Source organism: Neopsephotus bourkii, unplaced genomic scaffold, assembly GCF_033783945.1.
Source record: "Neopsephotus bourkii isolate Nb327-2 ecotype Australia unplaced genomic scaffold, CSIRO-AGI_Nbou_v1 NB_1616, whole genome shotgun sequence".
NCBI classification, from domain to species: Eukaryota; Metazoa; Chordata; class Aves; order Psittaciformes; family Psittacidae; genus Neopsephotus; species Neopsephotus bourkii.
In genome coordinates, this window is record NW_026902091.1 from 310,427 (window position 1) to 337,864 (window position 27,438).

The 27,438-nt window shown below is 41.8% G+C and overlaps 1 protein-coding gene across 1 annotated transcript; it reads left to right on the forward strand.

Moving 5' to 3' along the window:
• The first annotated feature begins 12,609 nt into the window (after nt 1-12,609).
• Nucleotides 12,610-19,481, forward strand: PPP1R3E (protein phosphatase 1 regulatory subunit 3E). The gene has a single exon (XM_061372786.1). The coding sequence runs from the start codon at nt 12,614-12,616 to the stop codon at nt 13,574-13,576; it is 963 nt and encodes a 320-aa protein (XP_061228770.1). The 5' UTR covers nt 12,610-12,613; the 3' UTR covers nt 13,577-19,481.
• Nucleotides 19,482-27,438: the final 7,957 nt, after the last annotated feature.

Consider the following 27,438-nt stretch of genomic DNA (forward strand, 5'->3'; position numbering starts at 1 on the left):
CAGGTTGAGGGTATGTTTGTATTTGTGCGTGTGACTCCTCCACTTCACCAAAAATGGAACTGGACAGCCTGAAACCGCAGAAACTCCTGAAGGAACTGCTGAGTTAAATAACCTAAGTCCTTTGCTTCTGATTCTTTTTCATATACTGGCTTTACAGCAACACCTGCAACATAACTAGCAATGGAGTATAATAGATGACTCATGATGATGTAAACTGTACATTTCACAACACCTGATGCATTAACATTCATGCTTGAGGCACTTGCATGCAGAGCAAGATTGGCAGTACATCTATCTACAAGTATTTGCAAGTGCATTTATGATAAAGCTAGGTATGAAAGACAGCCATATTTTTTTTTCCATTTACAGAATTCAACACCTGATTATGATCTAATTTTAACTTGTAATTATTTAGAATGGATGAGTAGTAAATCTCATGGGTGAGTCTTTCCCAAAGAATGTGTGTGTTAATCTCAACAAGGCTGAGAACTGTCCTTAAAATGTTTCTCTTCGCTTCACTAGTGAGATTTTGATCTAGTGGACAAACTTAGTTTTCAAAGGATGTCCCTGTTTAATTTTTCCTATTTAAGCCAGAAAACTTCCACTGAACAAAAGCAAACCTTCATTTCTTAGGCCTATTTTACAAATGACAATCCCAAAGAAGGAATGTTGTCCTAGTAACTGTGAAACTTTTGAGTATATTAATGCATGCAGAGAAAACCTTGTGCCAAAATACTGTTTCATTTTTCCCTCTATTGGAAACTGAAGTGTTACACAAAGCTACTAGTAAGTTATTCACAAGTATTGAAACGTTTTGTTCACAAATGAAGCACTTAGTCCTGTAAGTTATACATATTTTGGAATAAAGTTAACTTGAATCAGTTTTTTGGCTTCTGTTTTAATGGCTGCAGTCTGCCTACAGAGGCATTGGGTGAGGTGTTCAGTGCCTGTTGGTAAGTACCACCCATTTCTCCTTAATATCTTACCTTTTGAAAACTAAATGTCTTTGGAATTGGTAGAGATTTTGTAAATTAAAACATTATGGTTTTTAAATTAAAAAATTGTAGTGTCAGTTGTTGATCTGCAGAGGTGGAAAAAGTTTTCCCGTGTTAGTCCTTCATGAATATTATGAAGTCCAAACTCACAACACAAATGTAATCATAATGTCAAGATGCTGCATTTCATAAACTGGAAATAAATTATTCGAGAGGTTCTCTGCTGTAGATGAACCTAGGCATAGACTGCTGTGTGGGATCTTATGCGTACAGGCAGGGCTAGATTCTTCAGAGCCAGCATCATCCACATTGCCTGCAGTAGTGCTCCCTCTCAGACCTCTTGGCAGTGAATGCAAAATTAAGTTTTAAATTAACTTCTATGCACAGTGGAATTCCTTTTCAGTTTCAGCTCACTGACAGATAAATATGTTTCTTCTACAACAGATCTCAAGACAGAAGGATTATTTTGCATTCTTCTACCTTGTCATCCACCCCTCCTGTAGTTTTCAAGATCTCTAGAATTAGAAGTAGCATAAAGTACAAATTCAACTGCATTATGAGTGGTTTTTAAAGTGTCCTACTAGAAAATTACAGTCTTTTTTAACAGCTTATATTATTTTGCAATGTATTTTATATAACTGAGAAACTTATGGCCACTACAAGCATTTTAGAAAAGCAGGAAGCTAGAGTAGGTTGGTTTGGTGTACAGATCATACATGGCGTACATACATGGCATACAAATCATGTCCCTTTTCTTCCTATACAGTTCCTGTCTTCAGTAGTGGTTCCACCATTTTCTGTTAATTGGAGGATATTAAATGGTGGTTTCTACTGTTACCTGTGTATCTTACAGATGTAACTCAGAGTAGGTGAACTAAAATTTAATCTGCACCATTACATCAGCTGCAGTCATGAATGAAGCATTCTCTGATGTGGGCTGCAGGTTTCAGTCCCAGTGTACACTGAGGTGAGCATTTGCACAAGGCTATGTTCAGCCCTAGTGATAGCAAAATAGGGAAGGTATTTCCAGAGGGGAGTAAGTCTTAAGTGTCTAGAAACAAAATTCCTGTTTAATTAAAACTTAAAAAGCACTTGAAAACGTGAGAGAGTCAAACATACGAGATGCTGACTCTCCATTTAGGAGTAACAGTCCTATTCCTATCATAAAGATGATTCCACTTAGTTTAGGCTGTTATTTCAGGCTTTTTGTTACTCAGAACAGATCTGGCTCATGGGCAGAAGTCACATACTGTGACAGACTGGTCCTCATGAAACTTGCAGAAATAGCAGGCAGGGTAAAAGGTAGGACAAGCTTTAACTCTTGATTGAAGACAGACTGAGATGCAAATGGCTCCTTAGAGACCAGGAAAGCCTTCTACAGTTTTGAACTACTTTCTCGTTTGCTGTTGTTGAAAACACTTATTTCTTCCTCTAGCAGTGAAAGCATCACTGAGCAGTTTGTGTTTTGTTCCTGAATTTCCTTCACTTCAAGAAATTGCATGCTCACAAGCTGATTGTTTTCTGTCAAAACAATGGAACTGGAAGTGATTTGCTTTCTGCCTCCAGGATTTGTCAAGGAGGCCTCTGGAAGCCCTTCTGAAGCTTGGACCTGAAACAAAAGGGAAAAATGTTGATTTAACTTTCAGGTGTTCTGTCATTGTATTTTTACATTGTTGCCAGCAATTCCCTTTTGGCTCGTTTTGGCACCCTGAACATAGGAAGCACTTCTAGCTGATAGAGCGCTAAAGTTTATTTCCTTTCTTTGACCGGGAATAGCTTTATTCTTGAGAGAATTCACACATAAACAAGAAGCGACTGTTTCCTGTGCTAGAGGAATACAGTGTATTTAAGGATGCAACTTAATGAAAATGGCTTAAGTGCTGTGTTACCGTTTCTTTATGTTCTAGGCCTTTGGTTAGTAGCTTTTGTGGTCTGGTGTTACAGCAATAATCTGCAAGTGTGGTCCTTAGAATATTATCTTGTATCAGGTTGTACCAACTGATTTGACAGTTTGGGAAACCTCAGTAAATATCTGGCATGAAACACTGGAAAAAGTGAAAATAAAGTTTATGGCTTTCCCTGCAACTTTAAACACACTATTTCTGTAATGCTGAAGAATTTATTACCTGTCTGCAGTGGCTGAAACTTCTGATTATTATAAAAAATATGTTTGCCTTTATTGTTAATTGGCAATGCAGTTAGTTGGTCAGTTTTATCACTGAAGCAGCACTATTTTCAGTGGTCTGAATGGGAGGGACTCTCTTCTTTCCTTCTGGGCTATGGAAAATGTTACTTGTTTCACATACGCATGTAGGTTTGAATTTTGTATTTAGCAAAACATAGGACTGAAGCAAGCATATATGGATGTATTTATCCTGGGGCTGTTTGTGAAGGGTGCTTCTTTTGTAGAGCTTGCATTTTACATCTGAACAGGATTAGAAAATACATCAAGAAGGATGTATCAAGGGAATGGGGGAAGAAAATGGTGTGTGTTTGAGGGTGTGTCTGTTCTGACAGAATGATCCTGCACTTCTATAACTGTGGCACCATAATTGAGTGTTATCTGGAACAAGTTACCACAACAAAAACCCCGTGGTTCATGGAAATTAATAACCAGGACAGAGCTTTATTCCAGATAATCATTGGCTGAAGTTTTCAGATAGCCGGGTATTGAAAGAGGTAAAAGATGCATACAGCAGCTTCTGATGTGGGTGCTGGTGTGTTTGCTGCTTAGTAGGTGGTACAACTCCCTCTGAAGCACAGGTATCTTCACTTGGAAGGTCCCATTTACTGCTGGGAAACCAGTGGCCCTGTTCCCACCTCCAGTGCACAACTCCCATGGTCTGCACCTCAAGCTGATACACCACTTCACATAATGATACCCTTCTTAAGGATTTGTAACATACTTTCTATACAAATTAGTGTTCTACAAGATTTCCAGATTTCCCTAAGCAGTTTCCAGGCAAATTTGTGTTAGGAGACAAAGCAGACTGCTCGGAGTGTTAACACTAGCACACAGCTCCTGCACCACAGAGGTCATGGTGTATTGGGTGAAGAGATGACGACGTGTCATGCTTCTATTTTTCAAAGGAATAAACACATAATACTTTAGGCATGTAGAATACAAATCACCTGTTTTACTGAAATTGTGCCTCTAAAGGTGATAATTCTTTAGCTCTGGTGTTGAGATACCTGAAAAGGAACATAAGAGCAAATTGATGCCAGAAAACTAAAAACTATGCATGTTTATTAGTAAAAAAAAAAAAAAAAGAATCTAAAAAGACATTGAATTCCTCCCTCTCCTTAAAAATTGAAACCAGTTGCTACTGGGGGCTTTGCCCTGATATTATCTTTCCCTATTCCAAATTTGTTTAACACAAAACCAAAAGAGAACTTGACCAGAAATTCCCTCATTTAGTATGAGACGAAACAAGAACAAGTGAATATTAGAATGCATAGAATACATATTAAACAGAAACAAGACCACATTAAGAAAAATAAGTCGTCTTACAACAAGTAAGAAAAAATTAATAGTAGATAACTCTCAGTCCCACCAGTGTCTGTTTTCCAGGTCATTTTCCATTTCTTTTGGATGCCAAATTAGCAAGGGATATATGCAAATGTTTGTGAGGCTCAATATGATTTAGTGCTGTTTAAATTAGAATATTATTAAATTCCCTGCAGAGTAGGCATGGATTTAAGAATGTTCCGAAAGTCAGGCATTGCTTTAATACTCAGCAGCATCAAATGCTGAATTATTGTGCTAGGTTACCATAGTCATTCAGAGAGAATCTACATGAAAAGACTGTGCTCCATCCCCAGAATAAGTTATTTATAGCTCTAATGAATCTATCAGGAAGAAGCTAAACCTACATGAAAGTAATCAGCATTCATTATCTTGTAATTCTATTAATAGTGTCTACAAAGCCTACAAATATCCATGTTGCTCGCAAGGAAAATTGTTGGGTTTTTTTATCTCACAGTCTAAAAAGTTCTTTAAAAAGCATGAAATTACAACATAGAAATGTTGGGTCTGTCTAGACACAGCTCCCGCAGCATGCCTGGCTGTTAAGGAAGATAGTCCAGAAAGCAGTGGAATCTCCTGCTTTTTTTATTCATTTCCTGCCTTGACCTCAGCATACCTGCTCCTGAGATCATAGAATCATAGAATCGTGGAATGGTTTGGGTTGGAAAGGACCTTAAGATCATCCAGTTCCAATCCCCCCTGCCATGGGCAGGGATGCTCACACTAGGCCATGTTGCCCATAGCCCTGTCCAGCCTGGCCTTGAACACTGCCAGGGGTTACCAGTGAGAGCCCTGGATGTCATCATGTTTTGTATATTTTGTTTTGTATATATTGGTTTCTATGTCATATCTGCATACAGGCATGACAGCTGTTCTTTCTAAAAGCAATAGGATTAGAAGCAGTTGCAATGCTTTGATGCAAGAGCAGCAGCAGTGTTAATTGCTCAGGACTGAGACCTTTATATGGCATGAGATAAATGACGATTCATGGATTACTATTTTTTGTCCTCTGGCCTCCTGCTTACAGCAAGTAATCTCAGCCTATGTGCCAGTGAGCATCTTCGAAGAGATAATGGCTTTTATAGTCTTCCAAGAAGGGTTTGCAGTATATCCTCAGCAGTGGCATCTTTCACAGGTGGAAGTACTTGTGAAGACCTAAAGCCAAAGAGCTGTTTGGACTAAGCACATTAATCTATTTATGCCTTACAGCTTCAGGATTTTTAATGATCTTCCAGGTTTCATATATATGTTCTTTTTATTGGCAGGTTCTTCATTTCAGCTTGGAATGTCTGAATAGTGTAACTTGTTAAGTATTTCCATTTTAATGCCGTATGTTGTAGGGCAACAGACTTACTAGAAGGGGTTAAAATCTCTTCTGAAACTGTATCAGCTGTGGCATCTACACTTAACTGGTCTTCATGTTTTGGTTAGTTTCTTGTAGTTTCAGCTTCTTGTCATTATGGCAACATGTCTAACCAAAATGGCAACTGTGGGAATTTGCCTTGCATTTCTTGGCTGGTTCTTGCAGCTGGAATAAGGCAAGCAGGTCAGTTCTACCCCAGCCTCGCACCTGGTAATAGGGAAAATGTGTTAAATCTAAGGCAAGCTAAAGCATTATAAGAAGCAATACTCTTTGCTGATGCATCTGAACACTCATGCTTTTTATGTTTTCTTCTAAGTAAAAACTAATAAGTAATTAATTCCTCGCCAGTCCTGTTTGGTAACCTTGCATAGCCTCCTGAACTGAAAGAAGGAGCTAAGGCGTTTCCTGGTCCCTCAGTTTTACCCCGAGAGATAACAGGTTCATCAACCCTCTGATGCGGGCATTTGTGACGGGTGAGCAATGCTCCCTCCCTCAGTATCTCAGAGGGCGGTTGTCTTCACATCTTTCCTTCACCATGGATGTAAACATTATTATGTAGAAAGCCCCCGAATGTCTATTCAAAAGTGATTTAAAGCCCGGGGGCGCCGCTCCGTCCCCGGCCTGAGGCGGCGGGGGGCGCCCTCCCGCGCCCAGCCGTTACCCCGGCAACGCGGCGGGCTGTGCGGAAATGGCGGGTCCGCCCTGAGGCCTCCTGTGACAGGGAATGCCGTCATGGCGTGGTGGACGTGCCCGGTGAGTGTGGGGCCGCGGGGCAGCTCCTCAGCGCCCTCCCGAGCTCGCATTCATTATCCTGGGGGCCCTGTGGTTTGCATGGAAGTGACAGAGCTTCGTTCCCAGCCGCTGTCCTGAGGTGCAGAGTGGAGAAGGACTCTGAAGGTTAATGACAGGCGTTCGGGAACCACCAGCCCGAGAATGGCAAGCGAGAGAAATGACAGAATCGGGAGGCTTTGGGAAAAAAAAAACAAACATGGGAATGGTGCTGGAAAGAGCAGAAGGAGAGAGCCTGTACAGAGGCTGAAAATGTGACTAGGAAGAGAGTAATGGATATGAGAAAAATGGATGTGAAATGACCAAATGTGGGGGAAAGGGGAAAAAAAACTGTGAGCAAGCTGAAGAAAAGAACAAATAAAATATGAGGAGACAAAATTATCTTACAGTGTAAGGAATAATAGAATCATAGAATAGTTAGGGTTGGAAGGCCCTTAACATCATCTAGTTCCAAGCCCCTAATCTAAATAATCAATGAATCACTACCTGACCAGTAGATCTTTAAATACGAAAAGAAAAAAAAAAAAAAGGAAATTAAAACCAGGCATGCAATGAGCATATTTTCATGCCTAAAATCATTAACTAGCACTACTGAGGTCACCTGCAGTTGCTAGGTAGTCCTGTGGGTATTTTACAGCATGGCATGAAGACTGAGTCACAAGCGCTCTTACCAGAAGATCGGATTTGGGGAAATGCTGAAGTAAATTTACTCAATTATTTGCATGAAAATCTGTTAAAAGTTCTAGGACTGAAAGAGTCCCCGTCCTGCTGGTTGTTGCTTAATCCTTGTGAAAAACATTCCTTCCTTTTAAAGACAGCAGAACTATTTATATGAGAAAAATAATTTAAATTCTCTTCGTAATTTTCTCCACATAATGAGATATGTCTGTTCGGTTGTTCTTTTTAGTTTTCCACTGTAGTCTTAATTAGGGCTTTTTTTAGCTTATGGTCTATCCAGAAGTCTTAAGCCAATCACTTAGCATCAACAGACATGGTTAATGCTTAACTAATAAAATTGTGTGAGCTTTCTCATACAGTAAGGCAGATTTACAAGGTCATGAACTGAGGTAAACTCTTACAGTTCTATTTTCTTGTTAATATTGCATCTTCACTTGGATCCCTATGTTTAAAACAGACAGAAAAACCCACAAGCCAAAACGCGACCACAAAGCACCTTCCCAAATGTCACATCTCTGTTCAGCAGAACTTGCAGCCCTTTGGAAATTATCCACTCATCTTCAACATCAAATGTCCTTGATACAAGTCTGTGAATCATGCAACTTTCATCTTGCTCAAGACTGTGCACCTTTGTTAGGTGAAGACGGTATTTGGTAGAGAAGATCAATGCCATTCTTCTTTAACAGAATAATTTTTTTTTTTTTTCTTATATGCATTAGGCATATTACCTAGTTCTAATGTGGCACTTCTCTGAGATGTGACTAAGATATTTTTCTGAGGAAGTAAATGAAGTCTGAGTTAATTGTTAATGTGAAACGGTGTGGGAAGGTATTTTAAAGTGTAAGCACGCAGAATGAGTGTCTCACGCAAGGCTTACAAACTGTCAGTGTAAATACAGTTGTCAGATTCATGTAGTCATGTAGGATTATTAAACTCTTGGGTGAAACTCCGGTGTAACAACTACATAGTTCATCAGCTTTGGAAGAGCTGTGCAGATACAAATGAGAGTAGGAGCTGACCTTTCCAATTCGCGCACTGAGTCACAACTGCATCTCGAGAGCTGACATAATTGTAATGCACTTCGCCTTTACATCCGTTTTATCTTCATACAATTCTCATTACTAAAAATAAACCTGTTCTGGAAAGTTAAAGTGGACATGTGACAGTGGCCACTTTGGATAAGCCCAGCACTCAGACAAGCCTCCCTATTAATGGTTCCATTGTCGTTCTGCTTAATGCTCCCCAGCACTAGCATCTGCTTTCTCTTAGAGTACCTGGAATCAAGACAATTGATGAATTCCACAGAAGAAAGCTCCCAGTTCATTGCCTGCAATGGTTTTGCCTTTGTGAATCTTTTAAATCTTAAAAAAAGAGGGAACCATACATCTCTGTTCAACTAGCTGGAAATTCTCGAGTATCAGATGGACTTCAAATGCAGCTTGGCACAGCAGAAATGTCAGGGTCATTCAGTGCTACATGTGCAGAACAAGAGGCTGTCTCTGAAATTCTTGATGTCAGCGGCAAGGTTCAGACAGGTCAACAAAATGTTGTTAGGACAGTGTTATTATGACAAACTTTTATCCTATGACTATGCTATTTAAATCTGCATAGGAGAGGAATCTGAAGGAATGAAAACAATGCCTGAGTGCCAATTCTGATGTCTGTTGACACTAGTTGTGATGTAAGACCTCCTGCTTTTCTTATCCTTTCACACAGCAACACTGTATAGCTCTAGAATTCACATTACCACTGCTCTGTTCCTCCTGGAACCTTCAGAATTACCCTGTTATAAAAATATTAGTTCCCAGTGAAAAGACAATAGGTATTTCTTTAAAGGTACTAGCTAGGTCAGTACTAGCAATTTCTTTGTCAGCTTAGTTATTTACAGTATTCTTTAGAAAAGAACCCTGGATAACTATCTTAGTAGAGCACGATAAATGAACAGATGGATTAAATTTTTAAACTTGTCCCAAATTTTGTGAACTAAATTAAGATGGGGGGGTGGGGGGGGGGGATGCTGTGGATGGATGCATATTGCTGCGTATATTAAGCCGTGGTTTCTCTATGTGTGGTACTTCTTCCTTGCTTCCAAGGGTTTAAACATTTGCTGTGTACAAATATTTACAGTAGGCAAAACCAAAAGAACTTCCTTTTAGAAATGGTGTCAGATGCTTCCTATTTTGAACTTGTAGCACAGCTTCCACATCACGGAAGGATGAACAAGGCTGCAGGCTATTTGAAAGAATGTCTGTGTGTATGTTTGTTAAATTTCAGTGCTAGAAACTTTCATTTACTGTATCTAAAATTCATCAGAGGTAGAGGACCAGCCTAGTAATAAGGACACCCTCAGTGGCAGGTGTGGGGAAGAGTTCCCACAGCTTTACCCTTGGCAAGTAAGAAAGAGAGTAAAAGAAAGCAGCAGCATACCTCCCATTCGAAGAGTCGATGAGAGAAGCTGGGAATGTTCAGATCAAGAGAAAAAAAAAAAAAAGAGAGAGAAATGCTTTTGCTATGGATTCTGGTGGAGTTTACATGGGGACAAGGCTCCACAGAGACAAGGCTGAGGTGCCCCTGTGTGTGCCAGAACTTGAGGTGCCAGGGGGAAAATGCAGGTGAAATTTTGAGCTCCTCCATGATTAGCTGGTGAATTTATGTTTGGATTTAAGTACCATTTCATTCTGATCTTTTGAAAGCTTGTAAGTGGCTTTCTTCCACTCTACTCCACAAGGATCACCTGTGGAATTATGTACAGTGGGTATGCATTTATATCAAGTCTCTCTCTATCCTTTTCTCTACTATCCATATGCCCCTACAGTATTTTCATTCTCTTGCAAAGCCAAAGAACCATCAGGTTTTGCCTGAAGATGACAAGAGCTGAACTTAATTGAAATTTCTGCCTTTTCATCAAGTCAATCAGTTTATATGGGTGTTCATCTGCATCTCATTTTGCCTTGACCTGGCTGGTCCAAAGCTAAGTGTGTTCGTTTGTTTAGTTTTACTTATCACAGGATTTTCCTTTTTTTTTTTATTCCACTTTTTGGATAACTAACTTCGGGGAATCTGCATTTTCAACTCAGTTATGAGGTACATCACCTACAATCACTAGTGAAGAAAGGAGCTGCTTCCCAAGACCCCCCCCATTAAATATTACCCAGATTTAGGGAGAAAAGAGAAGGTCTGGAAAAGACAAAAAGCAGGAGTATTACACAAGTTTACGATAAGGAGAAGTTGGGCAACTGAAATTACCAGAAGGGAAGTCAACCTCTGCTAAGGCACCCCAATTGTGCAAAGTATAACTGTAACATAAGTTAAACTACTCCAAATTCATGCTCCTCATGTGCACCTATTCAAAACTGACTTAATGTGTAATCAAGTTTAAGCTGATTTAGCTTGTTAGTTCAGTTAGTTTCACAACAGTTTAAAAATGCAAAGACTTCACATTTTCTTACTGTTTCCTAATTTTAAAGTGAAATTAGCATCAGCAAAACCAAGTTTTAATTCCTTAGAAAATTTTCAGTATGACAGGTGGAAATTACTAAAAAGTAGCTCAAAATATGTAGCATTAAAGCCTGTTCAAACGATTCTCTGGGTCTGTTCTCCCCCAGATCAGTATGAGTAGATAAAAACCATTATTTTTTTTTTCCTGAAATACTCATTTCTGGAAGGGAAGCATAGGAAAGAGTACTAACGAGTCTTTCCTGTAGTGTGCATTAAAAGTCAAGTGAGACAATTTTAAGATCCTGGGCTAACAAATTCAGATGTAATTCTTTATGTCATTCCTACCTGATCTTTCAAAACCTATGATCATCCCATGAATGTGAGACAATGACACAACAAATCACTGGGAAGCGTAATGATGTCAAGTTTACCACTGCGGGGCATCATTTTTCATTCGCTGTTTAGGAACCGTCTGTCATTAAAAAGATTTGGAATCCAGCAGCAATAACCTAGGAATTGCTTCCTACTTCTTAATAAGGGAATTGAAGCTGATATTTCTAATATGAGCCAGTAGGGAGATTTTCCTTGTGGTCTAGTGTCTTTCTTTAAGTCTTGGGGTTTACTTGTTCCATTCTTAATCTCATTGGCTTCATTTCCTCTGCCTAGACTTTCAAAGGAACACCAAGTGCTGCAGATAAAATGGTGAAGGTGTAAAAGCTCCTGCCCAGAAGCTAAATCAGAATCGGACGTCAACACAGGTCAGGCTCAGTCTCTGGCAGGATGGTAGGATCATTGTTTTTAATGCAATTTACTAATTAAAAATGAGTACCAGATTACGGGAAGTCTGGAATGAAGCGGCTTACTAAAATAGTGTTTAGCTCCTTGAACTGGCTACATTAGAGTCTGCTTTTCATTAAGCTTTAATTCACTTGAATATCTCTTGTCAACTATCAAATACTCTTCTGAAAAGAGCAGAGGCGGTTCTGGTGCAGAACCACCCTCCGTGTTTCGGCTGCAGCCACTTCGACTGCAGATGTAAATTTATAGCAGGGCTGCGGCAGGCATATTTTATTCAGCAGATGTACTGTAAACGCATTACAGCAGATTAGCTGGATTTCTTCCTTTAAATGTACACTGCGAGGTCCAGCTTACGGGCCAGCTCTTTCTTACCGGCCCATGTAACCTTCCAGAGCCCGGCTCGGCGTCCTCCTTCAGCAGCTATTTCTGTAGCGGATCGGACGAGCGACAGCGCCGTGATGAATTTTAATGCTTCCACGGGGGAATCCCTCCCGCCTCCTCTTTCTGTATGAGTTCCTCGAGGAAAGACCCAGAACACAGCGAGAGGGGGAGGAGGAGGGGGACGGTGCAGCCGCGGTACTGAGGAGAGCGGGGAGCGAGAGCCGCCGGCAGAGAGAAGCCTGCCGCCGGCGGAGTGCAATTAGGGAAGGTGGCGAGGGCGATCCCGAGGCGGGCAGAGGGCGGCTGGGGAGAGCGGCGCGATGGGGGAGGAAGAAGGATGACTCGGGGAGTATTTCGCTGCCTGACCCCTGCACGTCAGCAGAGTCAGCCGCCGGAGCGCCGCGGTCCCGCTCCTCCAGTGGACACATGCATTCGCTGGCAGTCCCCGGGGCCGGCAGCGACGGGGACAACGTCGAGGTCATCCCACTGACACCGGGTCTAGGCGGGAGGCAGAGCCCGCGGCCCGGGCTCTAAACCGCCTCGCCATCCGCAAGCAGCGGCCCGAGAGGAGGAGCCCCGGTCGGGCGGTGGGCCCCGGGTCCTACGCCAGCCGCCGGCACAGCCGCCGCTCCCACCGGCTCCCCCATGGATAAGGCGGGCTCGCTGCACACCTCGGTGCCCACACCGCCTCCTCGGCTCTACCTGCCTCGCAACTTCAGCTGCAGCGCCTGCCTCTATGGCAGCCTGGCCGAGCAGTGCAGGGCGGGCTGCAGCCCCGATGGCGACGCTGTACCCCCGCCCGTGGTGCGGGAAGCGGCGGGCGAGAAGCCGAAGCCACAGCCCCGCGGCCGGGAGCCCGCGCTGCCCGCCGTGCCGCCCAGCCCCACGCAGCGCCGCCGCGCCAAGTCATTGCCCACGCCCGGCGACCGCAGCCTGCGCCCGGCGCTGCAGCAGAGCCCGTCCCGCCGCAAGACGGTGCGGTTCGCCGACTCCCTCGGCCTGGAGCTCACCTCCGTGCGCCACTTCTGCGAGGCCGACCTGCCGCAGGTGCCGCTGCCCGCTCCGCCGCCGCCGCGCACCGCAGACCTCTTCAAGACGAGGAAGCCACCGGCGCTGGGCGACTTGGAGCCGGTGCTGTTCGGCCCGCCGCCGCCGCTGCTGGAACCGCTCTTCCCGCCGCAGCCCGGCTCCAGCCCCGGCTTCACGGAGCGGGTGCGGCAGCACAAGGTGAGGTTGGAGTGGGTGCGGGCCGAGCCGGCGGGGCTGCGCGGCGCCGTGCGCGTCCTCAACCTCGCCTACGAGAAGGCCGTGACGGTGCGCTACACGCTCAACAGCTGGGCCAGCTGCGCCGAGGTGCCCGCTGCCTACCAGGCACCCGGCCCGGCGGACGGCATCACCGACCGCTTCACCTTCCTCCTGCCCCTGGGCGCTGCCGCCGCCGCCGTCGAGGCCGTGCTGGAGTTCGCCGTCCGCTACCGCGTCGCCGGCGCTGAGTATTGGGACAACAACGAGGGCAAGAACTACCGGCTGCGGGGCCGGCAGCGCGGCCCGCCCGCCACCGGCCCGCCGCAGGACCCCGACAGCTCCGCCTGGATCCACTTCATCTGAGGCGCGGAGGTAGCGCGCAGCCCCGGGAGGCCGGCTGGCCGGTCTCGCGGAGGGCTGAGGCACTGCGGGTGCCCCTCACGGGAGCTCACGGCGCCTCTCCGGCCTGGCCGGCTCTCTGCCCACCCGGGGTCCGCGGCCCAGCGCAGGCCCCAGCTTCCAGCCGCTTCTCTGTAAGTCGCCGGGAGGTACCTTCCTGAATTCTGTTTACAGACGGATAATTTATATCCTCTATCCCGCCAGCAAAGCCGAGGGGATGAATGCCCGAGGGGATGCCCTCGGGGCTGCCGCAGCGGCTCCAGGCGGGAGCCGGTTTCCTCCATGGTCTCCCGGTGCGCCGCGGCTCTCTCCGGAGAGGGGAGGCCGCAGGGCACTGACAATTCCCTGGTCAGGATCAGGATCCGCGGGTGCAGACACACGCTGCCGGTCAGCACCCGTTACAGCCCCCTCAGCAGGGTCAGGCTGTGTAACGCGCAGGGCGGTGTCGGAGGGCATCGCCCAGCCGCTTTCCTTCCCTAATCCTGCTTAAGCAAAGCCCGGCTCCGGTGAGCTGCTGGATCCGTGTTCAAAGCCTCCCTGGCCCACCCGTGTGGGGTGGGCCTGATAGGGCAGGGTTTAGGGTCAAATGCAGTTTTGAACCCAAAGACACATGAGTACGGATGCCCCCAGGTCTAGCTGTGTTACATCATGCTGCGATGGGATTAATTATAGTTTTACTTTTTTTTTTCTTATTTTGAACCCTGTTTCATGTGTTTAAACTTATTTAGAAAAGCAAAATAAGGTCACCCACTAACTGAAATGCAACACACTGAGGGATTTTAAAAAGCAAGTGTTCTGTTTTAAAATTCATATGGTATGTTGTCATAAAGGTTTGTCAGGATCTCTTTGTTTCAGTAAGATCGATTCCGTGAAGATGCTTGACCTGAGCTCAGTGGGAAGGGTGTGGAATTGCACCAAAGGAACTAGAGATTGCAAGAGCTAAAGTCATAATTCCAGTCTACGTCCGAAGACTTTCCATTCTATTCCTGTTAACAGTTTAGTTGAATTTCTTGTGCCATGGCATCAATGCAGTAGCCTACTTTCTGAAAAACAAATGCTTCAAATGTTTCATAATTTAGTAAGTCTCAGATTTCACAAAACTGCCTAAAGTTAGTCATTCAAACGGAGGAAAGCCATAGCTTGCCATATAAAAAGTACGTCAATAAAAATTACAGAGCATGCTGACTTCTGCCTTCAAAGGTATACTTTAAATTAGCATTTCATTAGCAGCAAACAGTATTTTCCCTTTTAAACTTGCTTTTTCAGGAGTTTAGCTGAACACAGGTTGTGCTGCTGCCAAATCTTGAGTGCATGTGTTTGCAGGAGAGGGACCTCTACAAATCCAACATCTGAGAGTGGTAAAACCAATGTCAGTGTGATCTTCTGATTATGAAGGGCTGTCAGATCAGGCCTTTAAAGTCTTGGATCTTTTGTAGATTGTTTAGGAATTAAATGTGGTTTTTAACTGCATTTTTATGTTCTGCAAAAGGGTTATGTGTCCCAGACATCTTGAGTAATGTCATGTTCTCATAGAACCTTTTCACTTCAGTGGGAACTGAAGCACTTTTGTCTCCTGCGGGTCTAGTTTAGTCAGGATAATTGCCCTAATAAATTCTGGGGGGAAAAAAGGTCTGGAAACTTGATGGGAAAAGAGTGTTTCATTTAATGTTTCTAAGCCCTGATTTAATAGAAATAATAACAAAACTACTTTTTGTGGTATTATTAACTTGGTTTTAAATCCCCAGTCAGTTTTCTAATTCCAGCTTTTTTAATAGAAAGAGAATATAAACCAAATGTGCAGTAAACATCTACTGAGTATTTAATAGTTTAGAATATTAAGGCCCCTCTCTCATAATAAAGTAATCCTACATATTGCTAGTACACATTTATAAAGCTAAAATTGCTGAATTAGGGTTTCAAAATGTTCATGATTAAAGCATATTAAGTGGTGTATTTGATGAAGAAAGCCAAGTGTCTTTTAGTTAAACCTATTTTTTTTACAAGAGCCTTAATACTGGAGAGAAGGAAAAAGACTTGCCTCCATTTGAAAGCACTTTGAAATCTGGTGGAAATAGAGCAGAGCATCTTTTTATTTAGTGTTATAGCTTTCCAAAACATGTTTTGCTTGGCCTTTTTACCCCAAAACTAAACCAAGAACTGTTATGTAAATTGATGAAAACACTTGGAGAAATAGTTTCTGTGCATTTTAGATTAAGATTTAACAAGATGTCTTTTCTGTTTTAATGGCTTTAGAAATGGTGCTAAAACCATTTTTAACAGTAACTCTAATTCTAGAACTTCAAAATTATCTTCTAATGGATGGCAGTTGTCATTGTCAGTTTGATTTGTGCAGCATCTGCAGGTATGTAAGCACTTAAAAATCTCCCTATAGCAACTGTGGCTTAAACTCTTTGAATCTGGAGTACCTACATGGATGTACACGCATCAAGTACACTAGCAAGTTGTTGAGTTACCCTCCTTTTTATCATGGCTTAGGTGAAATTAATCTTGGTCTCTGTTGAAATGTTCTAAGCAGAATTGAGCTACGGCTTTGTAATTCTGTTCAGGGATTGTTGCTCTATAATTTATTCCCCCCTTTGTTATACATGGGTCTGAATATTAACCATTTTGAGGATGCAGAGTACCAGAGCAGCATTTTGCAAAACAGAGTCTCAAGCAGTTAAGCCTGTCATCGTCACTAAATTTTGAAAGTAACAATATGGGTTTGAACATGATCACAGATTGTCGATTTGTGGAAGTCCAGTAAAAGACATGGCCTCCTGGAAGCATTTAGAAACACCTGCTTTTTAAAGTCTGGAAGGGTAAGGTGGTGCCTGGTCAGCTTTGACTGGAGAATGTTATTGATGAAGTCTGTGGAAGAAGTTCGCAGTGTTTTAATAGAAATTTATCAGGTATGTGTCAAAGCTGCCCTGCTTTGATTACATATTTTTCAGTTCTATCATATTAATCTATTTCCATGTGAGATTTATTCAGATTTCCTAGCACTTATCCAGTGTTCAGTTGCAATGACCATGATTGCTTTTTCCCCTTGCAGAATGCATGTACAGTTTCCAGTCCTTTAGTCTTCAACCTGGTGTTATCTATGTGTGGCTTGCTAGAAGCATTGCGATCAGTGGAGATGAAATAAGGATTCAAAAGAATAATTATATAATATTTACATAAATGGTGACTCTGAGGAGAAAAACCTGGACAGGATAGTTTTCAAGTTGGTGGGACAGCAACCATTTTAACAGGAGCTGGAGCAAACCAACTTTTTAATATCACATTTCTAAAGAATATAGTTCTATAAAATGCACTGTCACAGGCAAAGCAAAATATGTGAAGATTTTCAATCCAACCTTTTTCTGGAGAATATGTCAGCTCTTTGTATTTTTATATGCATGAATAGAGCCTGTGCCACCTTCCTTTCCAAGTGATACTAGAATGGTTTAGGCAAGGAAATAATCCTTAGGTTGTATACTTCACTTTTAAGTGAGTTATTCATTGCTTATGTCTCTGCGGATGTAAAAATGTGTCTGTCATTAATTGTGCAAAGTTGTAGCTCTATGAGATGTGCCACAGTGTTTTATGTGCACTATAAAGATACTTTATAGAGTGGGTCAAATTGTACTGTATGTCTGATATACATTGATGTTTGCTGCTTCACACCAAAACTGGTAGATATTTTGCATGGGATTCTATGCCTTTCATGGCAGTATTTTTGAATTCTACCTATATTGTTAGAAATCCTAAAAGGAATCAGAACAATTAAGTGACTGCAAATGGAATTTCAGCTAGCTAAGCATATTATTAATTAGCAAAAAAATTGAAACTGTTGCACTCATTTTCAATAAATGCATACACTTTCAGGTAGAATATATTTTTCTCATTTTACCATTAGCAGGTAACTTTTTGATGCGGATATGTGTGCCTCAGTAAACAAGAAAATCAGTGCACACTTTCTGTTGTTTCAGCATATGTGAAGGAAAAATGTATCACTTGAATGAACAAATGTCTGCTCATGCGTACACATGATCTCTTTACAGAGACATGAAATGCTTTTCTATAGCGTCAACAGGCAAACATCTTCTAATCCTATATTTTAATGTAACCTACAGAAATACTTAGAACCTGCTTTTTAACATAATATCAAATATATATTGAAATTTTTATGTGCCTTTCAACATTTCCTAGGAAGAAATCTCATGGGTTCCCTAGTTCTCTCTCCAAAAGCCCAATAATGTTTTTATCATTAAAATTAAATTTGTACTAAAAATATAATAATTCTAATTCATGATGCATTTTCAGCTGTGCCAGAAATCCTGTAACAGCCAGAAGGATTTGCTAATATTTTCCTGTCTTACAGTGAAAGAAATGACAGTCAGAAATCTGTCTTCCTGGTACACCTCTACAGTTATGTAGTTAAGTAAAAAACCCCAAAACTGTGACTATAGTTAATATAACAAAATATATTTATTGTATATATTAACCTCTTACACAGATATTATGAATATATATTCTATCTGAAATCAGAATTTCTAGTTTTTTATTAACTCTATTTGTGGAGACATGGACTGTTCGGCTTTTACTGCTATTTATCTGATGCTGCATAATGCATACCATGAAAACTTTTGGATGGATTTAATCTGTCTGCACAGTTTATAACATGAGATAAAAGTGCTCACTGTAAGAAATATCTGAAGAAAATGGCTTTTACCTTCCAGTTATTCTGCATGGCTTTTTTGGCAAATCTTCATGAACTAATTCTGTTTCATGTATGAACTTCACATGTACCTATTCTGAATACATGAAGGGATTACTTACTGAAATGAAAATATTTTTGAGCACTGAAATTAAGGTTTTTCAAACAAGTAGTTCAAGGTAGGGAGTAAATATAGACGTTTGTGCTGTAAAATACAGAACCCTAGCCTTATGCAGAACTGATCAGTGTTTTTCTAAAATGGAAGATGGTGACATACATAAAATGAAACATGTTCAGGGAAACATACCTGTGTCAATAGGAAGGTTTTCTCAGGTTCAGCTTATATGAGAGAATTGCCCTAAAATAGTTAAGTGGTCAGAATACTTCCTAAATCAGTGTATGGACTTGAATGTATGTCTTCCATAATCAAAATGAATACTAGCTATAAAACCACGGGCTATTGGTTTAGCCAATTTATAAATACATGTTTTAAATTCTTCTACAGAGAGGATTTTTGACCCTGGATTTCATACATATTGTGTATGAATATCCACCTCATTCATCTATCCTGGGTTTTGTTTGAGCTTTCTGTTATTGAAAAACGTCTGATTTTATTTTTATGTGACACAGGAAGATTATTTTACATTACATTTTAAGGGGATAAGACAGGAAGACCATTTTCCTTTCAATTTTAGGGTTTTTTTATATTAAACAATAGCATTCAGAATAAAAATGTGCTTGAAATAATATACACTAGCGATTCCAAAGAATATAGCTAAGAAAAATGGCAAATGTGAGATATGCTTTAATAAAATGTATGTGCTTTGATTTAGTAAGGCAGGGAGAAACTCCTAGTCTTCAGTGAAAGTGTATTAATGCTGGGGATTTCTTTCTATGCAATATTATGGTGCACCTGGTTTTTTAGAAATTAACTTGATTGGTATAGTTGGATGTGTTGGTGTGTTGTCTGTAAAATATTCTGTTTAAAGTGTCATTAAGGAAACAGTATGTCTCAAATAGTGTCATATTGTTAGGCTCTTTCTTGTCCAATCTGACTTCACTAGATCATTATCATAGTCCTCTGAATGACAGTAAGAAGACAGTATTTCATAAAATTGAGTAATGAAGTCTTACACATTATACTTCACTCTTTATCACTTTTAGGACTACACTATTGTGAGTTAATAATTTTTTTGTATTCGTGTCTTTAAAATAAGCCAAATTGTATTACACTTTTAAACTCGAAAAGCTAAGATTTGTTTATGAAGCTGATGAAAAATATTAAAACTAAAGCCAGTTGGGGTTACTCCCAGTTTCTAAGCTCTGGTAAAGCAAACATACATGTACATCTTGCAACTGGCTTCATGAAAGTGCACCCTGATGTGAACTTCATGCATTTTAAGATTGATACAAAATGATCTCTACCTGGGTGCAAAACCTGTCTATATCTGGACATGAATCCATGTTGTAATGGGGAAAAATGACTGCTGTGACAGAAAATTACTGTTCTTGAAAGGATTTAAAGAAATGCATCTCCTCCCTTTACGATGTTACACAAACTACTTCTCTCTGTAAGGGAGATGCTGTCTGTTGAAGACAGTTTTTATTACGGTTTCTTTGATTTACTTTGACTTTGTTTAAAAATGAAGGTTGTTTCTAACTGTGTATTTAACTGGTAAATTACTTTTGGTTGTAGTTTCTTCTTCAATGTTTGTATTTCACCAAGTAATGTTTGTTTATAATGTTTGTAAAAGTAATGTAAAATCACCAAAAATTCAACATCAGTGTTTTATAATAATGCCTTGTAATTTACCTAGCCTTACAGTATTTCAGATGATTTTCCACCAAAACCACATCTAGTCACTGGTTGTCACAATTATGAAAATATATATTTATAAGCCTGTAGATTTGAGCTGTCATTAAAGATTAATGATAAAAATTGTGAGCATGTGGTGAATATAAACTTTTTTTTCAACTGACAAACCATGAGACCTTTTTTTTGAGAATCTGAAACAATTGTGTTCTATTCATCCATAGTGCATGTGTGAATACATGTAATGTATCCATATTTCTGTGGAAAAATATCCAATATTTGGGCCTGATTTTCCAGCCAACTGGTTTCAGGCAGTCTCCATTGAAGAGTGTTCTCTGTGGAAGGTGCAGTGTGATGAGTTATGGCGGTAATTTGGTCTTTGAACGGTAACCATCTTTCAAGAAGATGGAATGAGATTATCGGTGAGTGTATATGCATGGAGCTGTCTTTATAGTCATGTATCCTTAACATCTTTTCAGGCATGATTTAGCAGTCTGTAGTTCAGGAAGGGATGACTTTACTTCAGCTGGTTGTGGCTTTACTCCTTCCCAGCTTTGTGTCCTGATGGTCACTAGTAACAATTGAAATGTTCTCAAGAGCAATTTAACATCTAGCTGCCAAAAGCCTGTGCTAGGTGCTAGAATGTACAGGAGGGAGGGATAGGTGTGAGGGAAGACATGGGATATGTGAAAATGACTGTGATTTGTATATTTTAAAAAATATGAGTTTTTCATAGAATTATAGAATCATAGAATATTTAGGATTGGAAAGGACCTTAAGATCGTCCAGTTCCAACCTCCCTGCAATGGACAGGGACACCTCACACTAAACCATATCACCCAAGGCCTCATCCAACCTGGTCTTGAACACTGCCAGGGATGGAGCATTCACAACCTCCCTCGGCAACCCATTCCAGTGCCTCACCACCTTAACAGGAAAGAACTTCCTCCTTATATCCAATCTAAACTTCCCCTGTTTAAGTTTTCACCCATTACCTATCCATTGTCCTATCACTACATTCTCTAATGAAGAGTCCATCCCCAGCATCCCTATATGCCCCGTTCAGATACTGGAAGGCTGCTTTGGGGTCTTCATGCAGCCTTCTCTTCTCCAGGCTGAACAGCCCCAACTTTCTCAGCCGATCTTCTTATGGGAGGTGCTCCAGTCCCCTGATCATCCTCGTGGCCTCCTCTGGACTTGTTCCAAGAGTTCCATGTCCTTTTTGTGTTGAGGACACCAGAACTCACACAATGCTCCAAGTGAGGTCTCACAAGAGCAGAGTAGAGGGGCAGGATCACCTCCTTCGATCTGCTGGTCATGCTCCTTTTGATGCAGCCCAGGATACGGTTGGCTTTCTGGGCTGTGAGTGCACACTGAAGCCGGCCCATGTTCATTTTCTCATTGACCGGCACCCCTAAGTCCTTCTCCACAGGGCTGCTCTGAATCTCTTCTCTGCCCAGCCTGCAGCTGTGCCTGGGATTGCTCCGACCCAGGTGTAGGACCTTGCACTTGGCATGGTTAAACTTCATGAGGTTGGCATCAGCCCACCTCACAAGCGTGTCAAGGTCCCTCTGGATGGCATTCCTTCTCTCCAGCGTATCAACCGAACCACACAGCTTGGTGTCATTGGCAAACTTGCTGAGGGCGCACTCAATCCCACTGTCTATGTCAGCAACGAAGATGTTGAACAAGACCGGTCCCAACACCGATCCCTGGGGGACACCACTCGTTACTGGTCTCCAGCTGGACATTGAGCCATTGACCATAACTCTTCGTGTGCAGCCATCCAGCCTGTTCTTTATCCACCGAGTGCTCCATTCATCAAGTTGATGTCTCTCCAATTTAGAGACAAGGATGTCGTGTGGGACAGCATCGAATGCTTTGCACAAATCCACGTAGATGACATCAACTGCTTTACCGCTGTCCATCAGTTCTGTAGCCCCATCATAGAAGGCCACCAAATTGGTCAGGCAGGATTTGCCCTTAGTGAAGCCATGCTGGCTGTCACCAAGCACCTTGTTGTTTTTCATGTGCCTTAGCATGCCTTCCAGGAGAATCTGCTCCAAGATTTTGCCAGGCACAGAGGTGAGACTGACTGGTCTGTAATTCCCCGGGTCATCCATTTTCCCCTTCTTGAAAATGGGGGTTATATTTCCCTTTTTCCAGTCGTCAGGAACTTCACCTGACTGCCATGATTTTTCACATATGATGGAGAGTGGCCTAGCAACTTCATTTGCCAGCTCCTTCAGGACCCGTGGATGGATTTCATCAGGTCCCATGGACTTGTGCACATTCAGGTTTTTAAGATGGTCTCAAACCAGTTCTTCTCCTATGGTGGGCCCAAGGTCTTCATTCTCACAGTCCCTGCGTCTGCCTTCCAAGACTTGGCTGGTGTGATCAGAGACTTTGCCAGTGAAGACTGAGGCAAAGTCATTGAGAACCTCAGCCTTCTCCAGCCTTCAGTCCTTTTCAGTGCTGAAGGACTAGGAGAAAGGTTTCTAAGCCCCATGTATATGCGCCAGTTTCTTTTAAAGAGCTTGTCTTCCGCCAGTGGTGAGGCAGAATAGAGGCTATCTAGGTATTGGCTGAACGAACTGTAAATACTCTTCCAAATATTCTTTCTCTGCTAATTGCTGAATTCAAAGTATTTGCTTCTTGCATTGTTATAATGAGCTATTTTTCATAGTCTTTCACTGTAGACAGCACCTTACCTTACAATGACCAGAACAGTTTCCTGCTTTTCTTGAATAACACTTTTAAAGCCTTTTTTTAAATACAGATAAAAGCCATATGGCCATAAGGAGAAGGAATGTTCCATATTTGTTCTTATGTAATTAGTACAACTTTTATTCCTATACTTTTTCAGAAACATCTTCTTAGCTTTCTCATTACTATTATTAATAGTAATAATGTTTTCATGTATTTCTTTAGAAGGACAAAGTAATTAAAATGTAGCCTCAGGTTTAATTCCCCCCCCCCCCCCCCGAGGGAATATTTCCTTATTTAACATCTAATCTTTTTATTCAAGTAAAAATGAACATAAATTACAGAATCCAGAACTGTTTTCTGAAGGTGCCATTATATAAATATTATACTGCATAATTTGTATAATACAATGTAATTTCACTTTTCTTTTTGGTGAGGCATATGCTTTGAATTTAGAACTGCTGCTATGCTTGAGTGATCCTGAAATAAAGAGATTACAGTTCTGGGTGAAGTTCATAATGAAGTCATGGTGATCTAAAATATAAAAAAAACCAGGAATAGTTCTAAATTGTTCTTTCATCTTGGATTAATTTTTCTTTACTTTTTCGCTCACACACAGGGCACAATATTGCTACAGTAATTCATCTGATTACTAATCAGGATTACTGTAGATGAAAGAACCTTACTAATAACAAGTGTTAAAATGTATGAACTATTCATGTAGTAGTGCTAATGACAATGATAATAACACTCCCTGTTTCTTAATGTCACTCTCTGGGTGCTTTCTGCCAACACCTTTGGTCTGACCGATGAGTTGAACTGGCTGAGGGACTGGGCCATGACTGAAAGCCATGGCCATCTCATGAATGGCCATCTCATGAATGGGGAGCCCTGCGATGAGCAGAGGCAGCAGGAGTGAGGAGGGTCAGGTACAGAGAGAAGGGAGAGGGTAAAGAGGAGGAGGAGAGAGCAAGATCCTGGTCTTTCCACAGCAGGGACTGTGAGATCGTAGAATCAAACAACAGTTTGGGTTGGGACGGAACTTACCATCATCCAGCTCCAACCCCTGCCATGGGCAGCTCAGGTTCTCATGCAGTCTCATTGCAGGAGCTAGAGTTGTTGTCATGGTCTAGAGCCATGGTCCCCAACCTTTTTCTTTGGCCTGAGGATGACAGCCTCTTCTTTCTTGCATCCCTCCATGTATACAGGGGCCGGCTGAAAGGAGAAATAGGGGGGGGTCTGTGCTTCCTCTAAACAGCAGCCTGTTGCAAAACCGTGTTAGATTCCCAATTAGAAATACTACTTTAGGTGACATAGAAGCAGAGGCATGCATTAAAGGACCACAGTGTCCTCCAGTTGCTTGTTACACCTATGTAAGGTATGGGAAGTAGACAAAAACATGCTTCAGTTGTAAATGAGGATTAGAACATTGCGGAAAGATTGCGGAAAGAAAAGACCTGTGCAATGGTGGTGCTGCACAGCTTTATCACTGGCATTGCCTTGACAGCTGTGGCACAAGTGGAGATTGTCAGAACAGACAGGAGTGGCCAAGAATACTTAAGCAGTGAAGAGGAGAGGGGCATGATGGCTGAAAACCAGAAGTGCTCTTGAATCCTGAGAAGTGCAGACTCATCCTATCCTGTGGATTGATTTTAATGGTTAGAGAAAGCCACAAGTACCTCCATTAAAATACATCTCTTCAGAAAAATACATTCAATAGCATAAATAATTTAACATTATAAACAAATGACAAATAAAACATCCTAATAGCAGAGGATGTAGGATGCTTGTACTGCATTAAAATAGATCAAGTGGCTCAATTATGCTTTGTCAGGAGGAGAGGGATATCTATATCGTGGGACACACTCTAGCCAATCCAGATACCGCAGGTTAAATTCTCCTGCCAAGGACTGCTCCTCTAAGACTGTGTCTCAAGTAGTGTGGGGAAAGTAGAGGAGGTTACATTGAGGATACTCTCAAAGCCTGTCTGGGCCATCTGCATGCAGCATGCTGATAATTTATGCTGATGGACATTGCTCAGGAGTCTCCTAATACTGTTTTAAAGCCATGAGGTCATACTCCCTAGAAATGGCTTACTCAGTGGTGTTCAGTGTCCAATTAGTCCAGTCCCATTTCACCACACTAAAACACATTTTGTCTGCAGAAATGGCACTGTGTGACATAAGTTGTTTTTGTAGTCTCCCTACGCTTGATGCAGCTTCATTAATGTTAAAGCAGTTTCCCCTTTGACTTTGATGGAAAACTGGTTTTCCCCTAAGCTCTCAGTCAATCTCTGCTCTATTATTGAAAAGCTCCTACTGGTTTAATGGCTGGCATCATGTTGGGAACTTAGTACCATTTTAGCCTGCTATGGACACCCCTTCCGCATCGGGCCAGGTTTTAGATGTACTGCAGGAAGGAGTAAGAGCAGCCTGAGGGAGGAGAGAGATGCTAACGTGATATGTACAATAAAATGAGGTTCGAGTTAATTCCTGTGTGACATGTAGTGCTGTGAGGAGAGGGTTTTAAGCATTTTCAGTGAAGCAAGACGTGGTTAAGACTGGTTCAGATCTTGAAGGAGACGCACGGAGCTATCTGCCACTGAAGCTGAGCTGTCCTTGATCAGGGACCGAGCAGTGAACCAGATACCCGCCCCTCCCTGCCCGTTCCTATCTTCAACGTTCTGAGTGCCACCGTGTGGAGAAATTGTGCAATAACGTCTTTTTAACACGCAATTAACAACTCCGCACGTTCCTGTTTCACAACCGCAGCTTCCACCCACGGGTGAACTCCAGTTGTTAAGGAACAACTCAGCGTTCCGTTTTGTTCTCCAACACACGCAGTGCAGGCGGTGCAACTTCTTTGCCTCTCTCTGGGTGATGTCTCCCAGCATCACAACAGAAAAGCCTCACACATTCTGTTGAGGAGCTGAGGATCATTATTGATCGATTTATCGGCACAGTTTTGTTTATTCACATGACTAGGCTGATGCAAAGATAGATGTCATGTTCCTTACGTGTCTGTTTGGTGTATTAGAACACTGTGATGGGAGCCACTACTACAGTAAGATTGGGAATTCCCAGTCTATCAGTGTGAAGAAAAAAGTAAAGAGGATCCTCATCCATAGGACATCAACTGCCTGGAGACATCTGAAGGGGAGCAGTAGAAACTGAGATCTGCTGCACTTCTAAACCAATCACCAGAGCTGCTGAGGTAATTGTCTTACTGCTAATTTAGTAAGTGAAGTTGTCATTGCCCTTATTTTGTGCTCAACAAAACATCACCAAGTGTTATTATTTATGTACTTCTGCTCTAGTTTTGTACCACTGATTCTTTCCCCTCTGGCGAGAAGTAATAATTACATGATACATGATATACATATTTATATACATGACAGGTCAAGATTCACAAGGAGAGGCAGCACTTCACTGACTGAAAACCAGACCAAATCTTACTTATGCAATCTTCTCCAGGACCAATGTTGATAAAAGTCTTAGAAAACTAAATATAGATAAAATAGAAAATGGAATAAATATAAAAAAAATTTAATTACATGTTTAGTTTATATTATTCAGATAGATATACTGAGAGATAAAGGGGTTGGTAATTGTGGTACAGAAAGGAAGTGTTGGCGAGAAGAAAGGTGATGATATAATTAACCCCTAGGGGATACACAGACATAATTATTGGTTGTAGGAAAAGTAAGTAAAACATAATTTCCCACAAAACCAATCCACTGAGTCTGCAGCGTTCAGCATCCAGCAGTTGTGAGTGTTATTAAGTTCTGGATGAAGAATTAAGAGGTCACAGATAAAAGGTTATTTTGTAAAACTCATCTCCTTTATTCATTTTCTGCAGGAGCACATATTTTCTCCCCTGTGATTTATAGAAAAGCATTTCAAACTGTGTCACAGACCAAAGCTAATGCACATTCACTCCGTCTTTTCACTTTGAGGAAAGGCATTCACTACAGATTCACGCTGGCAAGTTTGCATTCATGCCCTTGCAGAGTCTGGCTTCATGCAGTGGATGGTAGCCTACCCGAGGCTTCCTGCTGCTGCTGAGTGTGGTGAGGCTATGGGATTGCTTGATAACTAGGAGCTCTGCTTGAGTAGCATACATCAAACAAGTACAGACACATTCTTTTGGCAGCATAACTCAGTTTGAGTGAATTGTAGAAAGAGATATGAATATTTGCTCTAATAGACATCCTTCAGCCTAAATAACTGCAGAATACCTGAGCTCTCGGCATAAACCACACAAGAAAAGCATCTATAGATTATTGTTCCCATTTTAAGAGGAATTGGGAAATTTAATATATCACTTTAAGGTCATATAATAACCCTAAAAGTAGTAAGGATGGAGAGGCTCCTGGTCCTTCTCTTTAAGCAAATGAATGTCCATTCTCCAACTGTGCACCAGGAAGGAAAAGCTGAATTAATTCTGTTTCAGGTGGTTTCTCTGGGAAGTTGTCATTAGCCACACTGGTGTGTAGCTCAACCTGACCCTTAGATGTCACATCAACTTTGGGTGTACATTTGTGGATTCATTAACTATTAAGTCTAATGGGATCAGCTACTTCTGTTTAATGGTTTGCCAAGGGAA